At 45.3% G+C, this 15,041-nt stretch overlaps 1 protein-coding gene across 4 annotated transcripts in view; it reads right to left on the minus strand.

The window, feature by feature from the left end:
- Window positions 1-69: 69 nt before the first annotated feature.
- Window positions 70-15,041, minus strand: part of LOC101061216 (carboxyl-terminal PDZ ligand of neuronal nitric oxide synthase protein-like) — a 76,919-nt gene continuing 61,947 nt past the window's right edge. For all 4 annotated transcript variants that reach the window (XM_029828899.1, XM_029828898.1, XM_029828900.1 and 1 more), the window contains 3 exons: window positions 4,491-4,687; window positions 3,918-4,039; window positions 70-3,425 (listed from right to left, as the gene is read on the minus strand). In XM_029828899.1, coding sequence (XP_029684759.1) covers window positions 2,807-3,425; window positions 3,918-4,039; window positions 4,491-4,687 — 938 coding nt within the window. In that variant the 3' untranslated portion in view covers window positions 70-2,806. The remainder of the gene's footprint in view (window positions 3,426-3,917; window positions 4,040-4,490; window positions 4,688-15,041) is intronic.

A 15,041-nucleotide genomic window follows, 5' to 3' on the forward strand; every position in this document is an offset into this window, starting at 1 on the left:
AGATGGAGACACAGGCAGATTAAACACGCTACATTTAAATTACTGGGAAAAATGCTGCAAGACTTTTACTTCAAGGGGATTTTATGGTCATAAAATGTCCATGAGGGCTTCCCAACGGCTATTAAAATTGCAAGAAAGCCCAGAATCCTTTGTAGATAATGAATAAATGCATCAAATAATCGCTGAATTATTAATAAACATTGACCTGACCCATCCGTCTCTGCTCCTCGTTTGTTCTTTGGGAGGTGAAGAACTCTCCTCATTGTGCACTCATCCTTTTTTTTAAAAATTCAACACAGTTACAAACAGGTCAGAAAATTGCACTGAGAACTAGGGGTGTAGGAGAATGTACACCAAGTAGAACAAACAGGAATGAATTAAACATGAGCGCCACACTCCCAAAGAACATAAGCCTGTTTATAACAACAGATTTAAGGTGTAAAAATCCAGCTCTGCCAGAACAGAATTATTTCTGGAGGCTTTGATTTGGCAGAAAGCTGTAAAACAAACAAACAAACAAACAAAAAAAGTGCTTAAATGAAAAACCGCACACGTCACAAAATGAAAACTCAAGATCATCTATTATTGGTTTTCTTTTAAAAGGATTACACTATGAAAGTCATTACATCTCAATTTAAAAAAATACACAGATCAAAATATCTACTGATTTTCTTGGCACGTTTTCATTGCATATAAATCCCAACAGGAAAAGGCTGAATATTAAAATGTGCACTTCCTTCATTCGTGGTTCAGGTCTGACATTCTGCCAGCACAAGGCAAGATAAAAATGACATGTATAACAGAATAAAAAACTGCTCAAACTCTGAGGCAGCTACAGTAAATGACAGCAGGTCACTGGAAATACAGTACATTCTACCACTGAATATCCAAACGAATCAGTTTCCTTCATTTGCGAGCGTGACACAACCTGTATATTCACAGATATTGTACGAAGCAAGGCTATTTCCATTAAATGGACACAATCGTGTCATTCCTACATGAGAAAACAATAAAATATCACTGCAGCGTTCTAAAAGGTTTCATAATAAACTGTGCAGATGTATAAATATGTTAACGCTCATTAACTGTGCTGAGAGGAAGAGGTGGAGTCAGCAATGACTCAAGGCTGAGGATCAAACACAAGCAGCTGCTGTGTTGCTTTTGGTTCAGTTTGTCTCGCTCAGTCCAGCTGCTGTGGTTAAATACGGTTAAATGTATCAGTAAAGTAATGAAGCCTCTGAAATGCTGCATGTTCAGCTGCTATTTTTACAGTGTGACATGCTAATGACTTTTTAATGCCTCTGTTTAAAAGAGCCACGTTCTTATCGTTCGTTCTGTCAGCATCCTGATGAAGGTCGTCTCAGGAAACCCCTGCAAGGACACTTCCAGGGGCACCATGAGCCTGCGTGAATCAGTGAATCCAGAAAAGACCTTTGACCTCTCACAATGACACGGATCGTCGCCTTTTAAACTCCCCCAGATGCAGCAGTGAAGCTGAGAACAGCGTTTTGCATAAACGACAGCTTCTCTCTCATCTCAGTGGAAGGAGAACTTTGAGAATGATGACAGGATCTGACGAAAACACCTGCGGGCTGCCGATTTACCTCTTGGTTCTGTTCCGTTATGACGCACTTGACGGTTTTCCTCAGCTCATTATCTCCTATCTCACTTCTGTTTGGAACCAACAATCCATCCATTCTTCCCTTTTTCTCAGCCAAGAACCCCCTGAAAATAGTAATTCTGACCCCTTTATTCCTTTCTGGGGTCACGGGGAGGGCACACAAAGGTCCCTAGGCGAGCAATTGTGTTTGGTACCTTGCTCAAGGGTACCTTGGTAGTGCTCTAAAGGTGCTCTGGTACCTTCCCCTACTACCAGAACGCCGTACATGTTTTTGCTGGAACCGAGAACCCTCCACTTCTCAGCCCAGTTTCCTGCAGACTGAGCTCCCGCTGCTTCAAATTGTCATTATTCAGGTTAATAGATGCTAAAACTTGGAGCCAATGTGATCAAAAACAACTGGTGATGGAAATTGGAAACCGGGTAAAATCAAGTTACAAAAAAAGGCTCCAGTTGTGGTTTGAAAGCGAGTGGGTTTCCCCTCAAAGCCTTTTTCCTTACATTCATTCAGCCGCTCCTTCATTTCCTGCATTTACATCCTGAACGTTTTCTCTCATCTCAGATGCTCCTTTCGCCAAGTTTGGCGAATGTGAACCTCACAGATCATCTGTCATCAACAGCAACAAAGTTAAAACCATATCTTAGATATGTTAAAAATGACAAACAACTTGAATTTCAGCTGCATGAGCATGAGTGATGTGGTGGTGCAGAAATCTTATAAAGTGATAGAGACAAGTGCAGTTCTGATGATGATGGTTGTGTATCTGTGGTGACAGCAGGCATTAAATATAATCATTTTATAAAAAAACAAACTTTCAGATACTTAAAAAAAAATTAAATTACAAGGGACACATCTTGTTTAGTGTATTTTCCTCTCAGTTTAAAGGAATATTTCCTTTCATTAACCACAACGATTAGATAATGTGTTTCAGATCTGACATATAATAAATGATAAAGCATGAGACGTTCATGAGACCTCAAAAATGCAGTCAGAAAGGACTCAGACATACTGACCTCCAGCTCATTGTCTCAAAAACCTGTGGGTTAGTTTACATTTAAACCCAATGACAAAAAGTTAAAAACAGTCAGCTTGACACATGATTTGGTTCCTGGATGCCAGTGGCTGTCTGTCTGTCTGAAATCAGCCTGGGAAACATGGGGGGCGGAGCTTCCGGATGACCACCAGCTCTACTCAAATGAGAGCAGGTCGGGATGAGGCTCAAACTCCTCTGGACTCACTGCGTTGCCTTTGCTGCAGGGGGCGCCGTTCCCCAGCAGGACCTCCTCTCCCAGGCTGATGCGGCAGGCAGTTTTCCCTGAGCAGGGGGTGGAGGCCAGGCGGGAGTCCGACACCTTCACCCACACCTCGTTGGATTTGTCTCTGGACTCCGGCTGAGGGGGGTCTTTGTTGATGAGGTCTGGAACGGAGAGCTGCAGCTGGAGCTGATGCTTCTCCTCCTCACCTCCTTCACTCCCCCCATCCTCCACATCAGCTTCTCCCCCTCCTGCTGTCCCGTCAACTTTTTCACCTTCTACCTTCTTCTCCGTTTGGTCTTGTGCGCTCTCCTGCGCCTCAGTCTCCTCAGCATCCTGCGGCTCCTCCTCGTCGACCTTCAGCTCCTCTTTGGTGTCGGGCAGAGTTTTGTTGGGTGAAGCGACGGGGGAGGGCTCAGCGTGGTCAGGTGAGGAGACCACGGGGTCAGATGAGATCATCATGTCCTGGGTGGTCTTCAGTGCCCGGGGAACACGTTTTTTACCAGACGGAGGAGGTGGATCGAGTCGGGGGAAGGAGTCAAAGGACATGTAGCTGGAAGAGAGGAGAGAGGAAAACATGGAATGATGGACGGCTTGAATTTCACACTTGGACAACATTCAGTTTCTTCTCATCAGGATGGAACGGAGAACAAGACAGAAGGAAAACAGAGATGTATGGAAGATGGTCGAGGCTGCAAACTCGGTTCCAGTCATGTTGCAACTTTGGAGCATCATTAATAATTCAAGACTACTTTTCACAGGAGCCTCTTGAAGTCTCCACCTTTTCTGACCCCGGGGTCTAATTAGCAGCGACAGACACTTCTCTTACTACTTAATTTCATATTTCTGTGCAGAAGGAGCCAATTTCTTTGGTGGGTTTTATTATTTAAGTATGGAACCGTTTGTCTAGGAAAAGTTTGCTCGTTCCAGCTCATTCACATGGGACAGACCTTCAATACTGATGAATCAAATTACCGGTGCTAAGTGCGAGTTTAAAAAGTTCATGTGTGTGTGTGTGTGTGTGTGTGTGTGTGTGTGTGTGTACCTGTTACTGGATGTCTGGTTCAGTTGGTCCATGCAGCTCCAAACATCCACATTCTTGTTGACCTCTGTGACACCAATGTCCCCCAGGTGGGTCGAGTCTTTTCTTCTTAACAAGTCATTGACCTGAAATCCAAAACTAAAGTATGAATGACCAGTTTGAACCTCAGTCATTAAAAATAATCTGGATCCAAGTGCTGTTTAAAACTGAACCTGATGCTGCATGAACGTTCTTGTGTGTGATGACAAAAAGGTGAGGAGACCACCGGGTCATATATATATATATATATCCAATATATAATATATATTTCTGAAACATGGTTTTCTGATGATCCATCTTTTTTCTGTCCTTTCCATGTCCAATTTTTTTCAAGGCGCTACACTCAATGATCCCTGAGGAGGCACTGTTGTTCATGCAGTGTGTGTGTGTGTGTGTGTGTGTGTGTGTGTGTGTGTAGTGTAGCCACCTAGTGAACATCTATATGAACTGCAGCAGTAACTGAGTTTATATTGGAGATCTGCAGCTTGTTAGAAGTGCAAAACAAAAAGACTTTTCAAGGACCGGTTTAGCACTGACCTTGGCTCCGACAGCTTTGCCCAGGTTAATGGCATTTTTAAGCCTCTGTTGTCCTCCTGAGGACGGTGAGTCAGCAGAACTCGTCCCCAGGTGAGGACCGACCGATGCCACGGATCGTCGGGCCGAGGACTGGCCCGCTCTGGAGGACTGGGGACTCTGCTGCTGGGCAACGGAGTTCTCAAACATACTTTGATCAACTGTCGGTGGAAAGAGAAGGTGGGTGATTAACACCAGTGATGTGAGGGTTAATAAAGACATGCAAAGACCCTTCAGACAACACAGGTGAGATGTTTACTTTAAAATAAAATGCAGATGGGAAACATAAAGGAATAGTCCACCAAGAACTACACTGAATCTGCCAAATAAGTTAAACAGAAATGGAGCGGTAACGGATAAAAGGTTGCTTTGTTTTAGTGGAGTATTCCTTCCTTAACATCATATATATCAGGCAGGAGGATGTTACATGGGAGGAATAAAAGAATAAGAAGTGCACACAACACATGAAGGTCAGATAGATGCAATTTGCTCTAGTCAGGAACAGAACTCATGCACTTAAAACTAAACGCCACAAAAACAAAAACAAAAAAACCCAGAAATGACAAAAAGAAGCATCATAAACCGCAAAAGAGGAGATGGGAGCCCCTGTGGATTCCAATCTACTCCAGCAAAATACCTTACCTCTTGTAAAGAAATGTTTCTCAGGAAAGCATTTAATGGGGAAATAAAAGCATCAGGGTGACTCACATTTAAAATATAGATTATTGGCTGAGGTAGAAAAAAACCAAAACAGCAAACTGGTCTAGGTCTGAAGAAGCCAGTTTAACAGATGGAAAATGTTCAACCAGCAACCCTGAGTCCTAATTTTACTTCAAGTCTTAAAGGCGACGTATAAAAACCACGTTAGTCTCCGACTAGAGGAAACAGGAACCAATATTGTGACTCAAAAATGACGCCATTGAGAGTAACTTCTGGCTGACAGAGAGAGAGAAAGACACACATTTACTCTGCAGCACGCAGGCACTTAATCATCATCAAACAGTGAATCAATTATTACAGGAGAGGATGTGAAGTGAAACCACCCAGCAGCTCCCGCTCGCTGTAATTATCCAAGTCAACGTGGAGCCGCGCGCTGCGACCTTTTCTCTGTCCTGAATCAAGACCTCAACAACACAACTGTGCTGAGGCCACAGCAGGGTGGAGTCGAAATGCCTGTCCCACAAACAAGACTTCATTTACATGATTCTGTTGGTTACTCCGCCCGTCTGTCAAGGTCGGTGCGGTGCATCAAGGTCACCCAGTCGTCTCACGATCAATAGTGAGACGTAGAACATGCTAATAAACATGCATTGATCATTGATCCCCCTGTGGAGGTCCCTCTCTGAACCCCTAATGGACACACAGGCCAGATGGATGGACTTTGTAATGCAGTAAAGGACATTAGGAGAGAAACTAGAACTGGAAATATTCACATTAGATGCAAAACACTGCACTCTGAGAAATTGAGCTTTGTTGTCTAAACTTGCACAAAGTCAATATTTGGAATGAATCTATTGATTTATAGGCAGAATTTATGAGGAATTTTCTGCCCGACTCTGACATCCCATGTGTACTCTGAACAAGTGTACGCTGTAAATCCTATTTAAAACGGTTATTAAATAAACTGGTGAGGTTTAAAACAAAGATGAATGTCTCTCTTGGCGTCACATCTTTGATCCCTCTCACGCCGAAACCGACGGTTTTGAGTGGATCCGGCGAGCGTGAATCTTGTGCAAAGAGAAATAAGATCAGTTACCATCTAAAGGACAAGATAACATGTAAAATTCAAAAGCTCCATACAAATTTCTTTGAATTACAGTTTTTCTCAAGTTCTTCCTCGCTGGCAGCTCTGGAACTCATTAAAAATGACCCCAGCCGGCACTCAGGGAGGCTCCGCAGTCATCATCTTCTCTGTGTGTGTTGAATCATAAATAAAGGCTCTTCTCTCCAGAGATAACTCCATTTTGACTACACAGAAACTGAAATATCTGAGAAGTCCTGTTTCCTCCTGACGTGATGCTCATTTGCCGCCATTGAACAGGCTCTTTGCTCAACTCATCAGCCGCTGTGCCGAACAGTCCCAGCAGGGTCTTTACCCCCAGCTGACAACCCCATTTGGACTCGTCTGTATTCACTTCACCAGACGTTCGCGTGTGGCGGCGCCACACTGGTGGACTCCCCTCCACCAGCTCTGTTACTGGGGCGTCCCAGTTAATGAGCCCAGTTAGACCTCAGCAGGTGACACTTGAGAAGGAAAAGGCCTTTTTAAACTGGGTTTGGTGTCATTTGAAAACGCCGAGCAAAGGCGGACAGAGCACATTCAGCGAGTGCTCCTGGCTGGTAAAGTAGGAATTTATATTCCAACAGGAAGACTAATGGCTTCCATGCTGCTGTGCTGGAACAGTTTTCTTTTAAACAAGAGAGAATATCGAATCAGGATACTGATCATTGTCCTGATTAAAGCGTTTGGTTGCATTGTGACTGCACACCTGGGCGATTTCACGCCTGATAATCATTACAAATTTAACCGTAAAGTGGGTTTATCACTGTTCCTCGCCTGGAGCTTGTGATTTAGGAGAATTAGTCAGGCAGAGTAGGAAGAAGAGGAGATAATGCACGCTGTTTTAAATACAGTGTTGTTTACTACAACTGCCCCACCCCCAGGGGGTTTGTAGTTCAATTCCAGAATATTATCCATTTTGCCCAGCAGAACCAGCAAAAAAGAGACACAGAGCCGGGAAAGAAAAAGGTGGTCAATAATCGAAGTTCCTCCATATGACATGGCGGCGGCGGCAGCAGCAGCAGCAGAGCAGCAGCAGAGCAGCAGCAGAGCAGCAGCAGAGCAGCAGCAGAGCAGCAGCAGAGCAGCAGCAGCAGCAGAGCAGCAGCAGCAGAGCAGCAGCAGCAGAGCAGCAGCAGCAGAGCAGCAGCAGCAGCACCACCACCACCACCAGCAGCGCAGCAGCAGAGCAGCAGCAGCAGCACCACCACCAGCGCAGCAGCAGAGCAGCAGCAGCACCACCACCAGCAGCAGCGCAGCAGCAGAGCAGCAGCAGCAGCACCACCAGCAGCAGAGCAGCAGCACCACCAGCAGCAGAGCAGCAGAGCAGCAGAGCAGCAGCACCACCAGCAGCAGAGCAGCAGAGCAGCAGCACCACCAGCAGCAGAGCAGCAGAGCAGCAGAGCAGCAGCACCACCAGCAGCAGAGCAGCAGCAGCAGCAGAGCAGCAGAGCAGCAGCATCACCAGCAGCAGAGCAGCAGCAGCAGCAGCAGCAGCAACAGAGCAGCAGGAGGCCGAATCAGCCGGAACGGTAACGCAATATCTGGCAACACTGATGAATCTGGGAAATCCATCCAAAAACGGACCAGTCAAGTCAGTCCCAGGAACAATGTCCTCCAATCCGCAGCTGAGCCAGAGCACACGGCCGTGTCGGAGGCCGAGAACACAAACGTTTCTCTTGAAGTTTGTTTAGATAAACCTGGAACTTTAGAATTAAAGAGGAAAATCACTAACGAGATCTCAACGATTTAGGATTCAGGGAGAAATCGTCATTTTTCCTTCATGATGACGACAAGTGAACTCAAATATTCAGCACACTTTATCCTTCGCTGTTACTTTAAGCTTCAGTTTAATCTTTGACTTCTCTAATGGTGCCACAGCCAATATGGTGCTAGTTAAAAAACATCTAAACCAGAATTAAACTAAATCATATCTGACAATAATACACTCTATATAATAATAATAATATTCTATAAGATTACTGCAGCAATTTGCAGTTAGTTTGTTTCATTCACAAACATCATTACTGTGTTATTCCATCAAAATAGGGACTCGACTTAAAATGTCCTTAATTCAGCTCGGATTTACTGAGAAGTCCAAAATGAAATAAAGTGAGGATTTATCAGCACTCAGTAGTTCAGAGCTGCACCGTGGAGAGCTGCTGATGACATTTACAGATGTGAAAGCAAAATCATTAAATCAAGCGTGCAGAGCCACCGACGCCTCAGACAGACTCAGCCAAACAAATGTAATCCGATTACCCACGACAGCATCAGACTGAACGACCCTGTTTGGGGTTTAAATCAAACGGGCTTCACTGTGGCTCTGATGTCATCTATTTCAATTAGGATGAACGATGACTTCGGCTGGAACTGTGTTTTGGTTTTAATTACGTGGGACTTGTAATTGGCCCGGATCAGCTCTCACGCAGCCCCTCTGTGGCGCCGGCTTGTCATTATCTCGGCGCTGGCATCACCCATCAAAGCGCCTGAGCCTGAGCTTTGATGCTAGCCGCGGGTAACCCACTTCTGTCACGCCGATGTCGTCAGAATGCGTCACGTTCACGAGTGGTCAGGGGGGCTGAGGCTGCACGCAAACCAGTCGGAGCTGGAACTCGTTGGTAGTGAGAACGGAACCGTGGTCACGTCTGACGGAAACAGCAATCAGGAAACAGCTGATGAATGCAAACGCCAGAAAGAGTAAATATCTCCGGGCACCTGTTGGGGTTGGCGGAACAACATGAATTAAAATAAACCCGCTGGTATTTGCATGATTATCTCAGCTTTGCTACTCAGAGACGGGCTCCAGAGCTGGAGTACCTTCAGAGGTCAAAGGTCACCGGGTGCTCTGTCATTTGGCTATTCCCTCTCTTCTCGCGTGATCTGAAATCTTGCAATGATCTCTGTTGCTTGATGAAACACTAAATGCTCGGAGCCCTTTCGCGCTGAGCTGAGTGTAACGATGATCTGGTGGAGAAAATCAGAGCGAAGCGCTGAGGGAGATGAGTGACCCGACACACACTCGCTCACAAACACACTAATCATCGGGCCAGACAGGGTCATTACCACCGGCTGATTAAACTACGCCACGCTCTGTGTGTGTGTGTGTGTTTGTGTGTGTGTAAATGCAAACACACAGATAAGAGGTGGAGCCGCTCATTAATTTTCACCTGGCTTCATTAAGACATGACTGATTGAGAGGCGTCTCATCGGGGGGGGGGGGGGCTGCCTCCAACAGATGAGGGGGTGAAAGGATGAACGGAGCAGCATCGCCTGGACGCGTGGTTCATGCACACACACACACACACACACCAGTCCCACACCTAGAGGTGATTCACAGGCTGTATTCTGAAGAGGACGGTCTCTGGATGAGCCCTAAATGGGTCCCCAGGGGAAGATCCAGGGAGGAGTGGTCAACATACACCACAGCCATGTGACCAGGTGCAACTCTACAGGGAGGAGGGGGCAGCTTGGTTTCCCAGGGTGCAGTGAAACTCCCGTGAACGGATGTTGGTTGAAGCCCCGTTAAGAGTTTTTTAATCAGTATTCCTCCGAGACAGAAAGCTGGTTCCTCCCCTTTCCCCTTTCAAACACTGGTTCTAGTTTGAAAATGTGATACTTTCTTTAATGGCTGCCAGCAGAACAAACAGAGCGCATCCCTTTGAACTCAACAGCAAAACAAAGCACACGCCGCAATTACAAAAGGCTTCATTCAGAGTCCAACCAAAACAGGATTTCATAAATAATAAAAGGTATATAAAGAAAACCAGGCGTCTTGAGAAGCATAATGAACAAATCAAATCAAATCTGAATATGAAGAAAGTTCTGTTCGGTTACACAGCACAGCTTTGGAATATTAATGACTTGACTCATCTTCCTCCTTCCTCCTCCATCTTATCTTCATCCCTGTTTTCCTCTCAGGCATCATTTGCATTTAATCTAATCTAATTAGTCTGATGTGACGGATGTGACTGCGCAGCACTTTCCACTCCGAGCTCGCTGGACTCCTGACCTTCATGTCCTGTTGCGTCACAGCTGACTCGCCTTCGTCTTCCCAAACGGAACACTGCTGTAAACGCCGCCAGGCGGCACACTTGGATTCCCAAACCTGCTGCCGACGTCTGCCAGCATCTGTCCACAAACCTGACCCTCGGTCCCAAATGATGACCCGCGCGGGCCCAAGTTAATCCAGTAACGGCAGACGGACGGCCAGACATTCTTTTACTGGGACACATTTGATGAATCTACAGAGGACAAACAGATGACTGACAATTCCGAAGGATGCTGGGGGCGTTCCTGCAGCAGTTACCACCAGTGTCGATACACAACAGTTTTTTGCTGCACAACCTTGCACATGTACAGCCCACAAGACTCCTGTGAGATGACACGCCCTAGCCAACGAGAACGTCAGCACCATTAGGCTCAGTTTCAGCTAGATCTGCTGGTTTTGAATGACTTTCAAACCGTTTACATAAAATTGAACCAAAAACATCTCCATCGCCCTCTGGAGGTCATCGGCAGTACTCGCCAACTCAACAGCTCGAGGGCTCTCCTTTGCTCGTTTCGATTCGACATCGGTCCTTATTGGGAAAGTGATTAAACTTTGGCTTGAAGAATTTGGAAACATTTGATTTGCAAACAGCCGAAGGTGTCGCAGCTGCACCCGCACCTTGAACACAGCTGAGTAAGTCACAGCAGCGAACATCCATTTGTGCCGCACATGCCAACAAACTACTTTGAATAATCGGCGATTTCTCTGCTCTGTCGCCTCAGTTACGCAGTCTCTGATGTTTCCATCTGCTGTGAAGGTCAGATGGGAGCCATTCCTGCTGCCATTCTTTCATGACCATGCAGACCCCATTAGACTCCAAAGCTTGTTTTGAAAAAAAAAAAAAGAAACTCAGTTATGATGTTATTTCCCTCATACTGGGAGGGAAACAGCACGCCCAATGACACAGACAGGTAAAGGGCCATTACTGCTGCCTCTAAGTGAAAAGAGACCCTTTCTTCCCTCAGCTGCGGGAAACTCTGTAAATCTGCAAATTTATACAATGTAAAGATATAGAAAAACAAGAGATGAGCATTAAAACTGCCAGCCGGGGAACGGGGGTGGGGGTGGGTGCCTTATGGCCAGACATGTTTGGGTTCCCTCAGTCTCCTCAGTGTCACAGTCATCAGATCAATAATTCATTCATCCGTTTGCCACATTGCTGTCAGTCTGACCCTAAAGCTCCCTGGAGAGTGTCTGGAGACAGAAGTACAAGTGTAGTCCAGAATGAAACAGCAAGGGAAATGAAGCAGCAGGAAACTTCACTCCCGCTCCCTGCCCGTGGTCTCTGCCCTCTCTCTCTGTTCCTCGGTGGACTTTCTTTATCTTGCACGTGAGACTTTTTCAAAGACATTCGTGGAATTTTTTTCTGCAACTTGCCTCAAGCAGCATTCAGTATTTTTGGATTAGAATTAGAATTTTACCAAGAAGGAATTTCAGTTAAGTTACAAGTCAAGTTGCAATGTCTTAATTTATTGAATAGAATCCAGAGAAGGATGAAGAATTTACTTTCCAGGACTGGCTTAATATGCTTTCCTGAGGCTCCCTCTCTGGATTTGGATGTTGGCTAAAGATACACAGAAATATGAATGAATCTTTGAGCAGTTGTCTGTTTGACAACCTCATGTTATTTTAATAAGATGGAGTGTGTGTCGTCTGTCTCTCAGACAGGAAACCATGAAAAACGATCAAAGCGATGATGCCGGTCCACGCTCGCCTCACTGGGAGTCGTCCCCTTTAAGATGGTGCCCAGAAGCATCCTTTTAAATTCTGCCCGCGTTCCATTTGTCAGCTCCCTTTTGTCAAGATGGAGACATGCAACGAAAATGGGACGGGGCAGACGCTGCTGAAGCCGGAGCGCGACCTCGGCTCCGCCACCAAACATGGCGTCACGTTGGCCGGAGCCGTGCGGCAGACACGGCGCCTCCTCATGATTCTACGGAGCTGCACACGTGGTCCCTCATCAGCAAAGGAAGCTAAATGGATTCAGAATTAAGGAGTGAATTTCCATGCAATCCTCGCCGAAGGTTCCAAACCAACGAGCACAGAAATCACACTGTTCTCCATCTCGCCGACCTTAGTAACCCAAACTCCCTGTGGGGTTACTGGCCGTCAGCATGGCCACCAAGGTAAAGGTCACAGATGGGAGCTCTGTAGTCGCACAACAGCAGATAAAGTGGTTCCAGGAGACAGTTTAGAAATACAGGGTTGACATTTTGCAGATGCTAGAAGAAGACTTGTTTTTAAACGATGAAGACAAAAAAAGGTTAAGGTTGTGACTGAAATATAAACGATGTAAAGACGGAGGCAGCACGCAGATAACTGGGAATATTTACCCCAGAGGCCAGAACAGACTGCTCAAGAACAACCTACAGCATAAAACTGTAAAGTTTTATTTAAAACTTTACAGTAATGGGACACTAATGTCAGAGAGAGGGAAATAACACTTAGGGTTTACTAAGTGTTTCTGCTTCAACTAAAGGCTACAAAGATTTTTAACAGGAACCAAGGGAAGAAAATGACCTTTTTCTATACCATTTATTTTATTGGTTAATGTTGAATTCCAGAACCTTGGATGGATCTTTTGAAAAGAAAAAAAGAAAATTCAAAGCAACACATTTAGATCACATCAGATCCAAGAGAGCGATCTCTCTCTATTAAAGACATAAAAGCAGCATTTCTTTATGATTTTATACAGAAGAAAATAATGTTTCGCCCCATCGTGCCCCTCTGATCCTGTCACAGATTCAGAAAAGTCTGGAAAAGAAGGAGATTCAGTCAGAGCCATCGAGCAGAACAGCACGTGTCAGTAAAGTGAGGACATTAGCAACAGGAGAACAGTGGCAGGAACGCGTGCTGAGGCCATAATGGACTCTGCACAAACGTCCCCAAAAGAATTTCAGACTCAGAGGAGGGAGGCAGAGCTGCTGGCTGAGGCTTTTCCTCATAGAACAGCGCCGCCGTCCTTCAGAAGCTACTATTTTGCAGTCCTGATAAATTCACAGGTGAGTCACAGACGCAGCTTCGGGACGCTCATCTCTTCTAACTTTCACTTAAACGACTGTCACAGAGATGAACTGGGCGAGCTTTCACACCAGCCAGCTTTCAGAGAAGTGGCCCCTCGGATTTAATCTTCCCCATCCTTTAATGTGAAAGTGAGAGCCAACAAAAGTCTGTTTACTGGACTCCCGCTGGATTGCTTTGATCCTATCAAGCTAAAGCTGATTGGGAGCACAATGAGAACTGGCCTCGTTCCCCCTACAAACTCTGCACCAAACCCCTCCGCCAAAGCTCAGGCCTGTGGGCGCTGATACGGCAGACAAAGTGGAAAGAAACGAGCGGGAAGCAGGAAGAAAAGGAAAGGCTGCCTTTCTCTGTGAAACAAAACCAAGACTTTAATGACGGATTGTGCTTGGACGCCACCCACAACAAACCTGCCCTGTGTTGGCTGCCGTCCGTGAGCCGCCGCCATTTCTGGCACCAGTGAAGACGTGTGTTTTGTTTACGTGACCAAAACAGCCGGACTAATCCCAGATTTGCATACATTGGAACACACAGGAGGAAACGTATGGACAAGAGGGTTCTGGACATGTTCTGGCCGACAAGCCGAGCAACCAAACTGGGCAGAGGGCAAAGACAGAGCGGCCACAAGAGTTGCGTCAGCATGTAGAAAAGAGTCTGTCGCTACAGGAACAGGAGTCTTTGACCAAGACAGGACTTTCCATGTCTGGAGAAAGGTTCCACCTTCTGTGTGAGTGCTGCGTTCAATCAGAAGAGGCGCCGTGCTGTTCTCCAGGGAGAGCTCCCCGGGCCCAGACTGGGTTCCAGAAAGCTGCGTTTGTCCTGGTCGACGGTGCTCACTGACACTTCGCCGCTTGCGCAAAATGAGGTATTTTGGGAAATGAGGATACTTTTTGGGTAAGTTAGCCAGCAAGGTGTCGGCATATGGAATTATTTTTCCTTATTTTTAAGTCTGTTACCATTAAATTCTGTGTTTCACAACTTTATTAGTGCCAGCAGTTCACCATGTTATGCTACAACTATTATGGATTCTTTCTACACATTAAGGAGCTGTTCAAATTAACTGTTTAACATTTCATGTATCATAAGCCATCGTGGTAAACTAATGCATCCAGTCTGAGAATATGTTTTTTTTTAAGGTAAAGTATAAAATTACTCTTAAATTCTAAAGTGAAACTGAGTAACAAGCAGAATTTAGTAGTTTGCCTGGAAGTGTCACAGGGATTTTAGGTAGAATGCAAGATCACGGAAATATCCTCAATGCATGGATGTGTATGTATATAATAGTGACAGAGACGTTATTATTATTATAGCTATTATTATCATTATCATTATTATTATGATTACTATTACAATTATCATTATTATTGTACTGTGCTCAGGGATTTGTCTGAAAATATCCATAGAAGATGGGAAATATTTTGAGATGTGATACTATATATATATATATATACTGTATATATATAACTATATATACAGTTACATCCAAATTCTTTTCTGGTTCTGACAATATTTCTATGTGGAACATTGCATTTCCAGGTGGAAATTTTGCAGCTGTGAATGGATCCCGTTAACATTCCAAAGCTTTTAGCGGGTCGCTCTGGTCCCTGTTGGATTTGCATTCAGGTTTAAAAGCACAACAGAAGTAACCAGAATTCCGGTAGTC

The sequence above is a fragment of the Takifugu rubripes genome, chromosome 20 (genome assembly GCF_901000725.2).
Source record: "Takifugu rubripes chromosome 20, fTakRub1.2, whole genome shotgun sequence".
NCBI classification, from domain to species: Eukaryota; Metazoa; Chordata; class Actinopteri; order Tetraodontiformes; family Tetraodontidae; genus Takifugu; species Takifugu rubripes.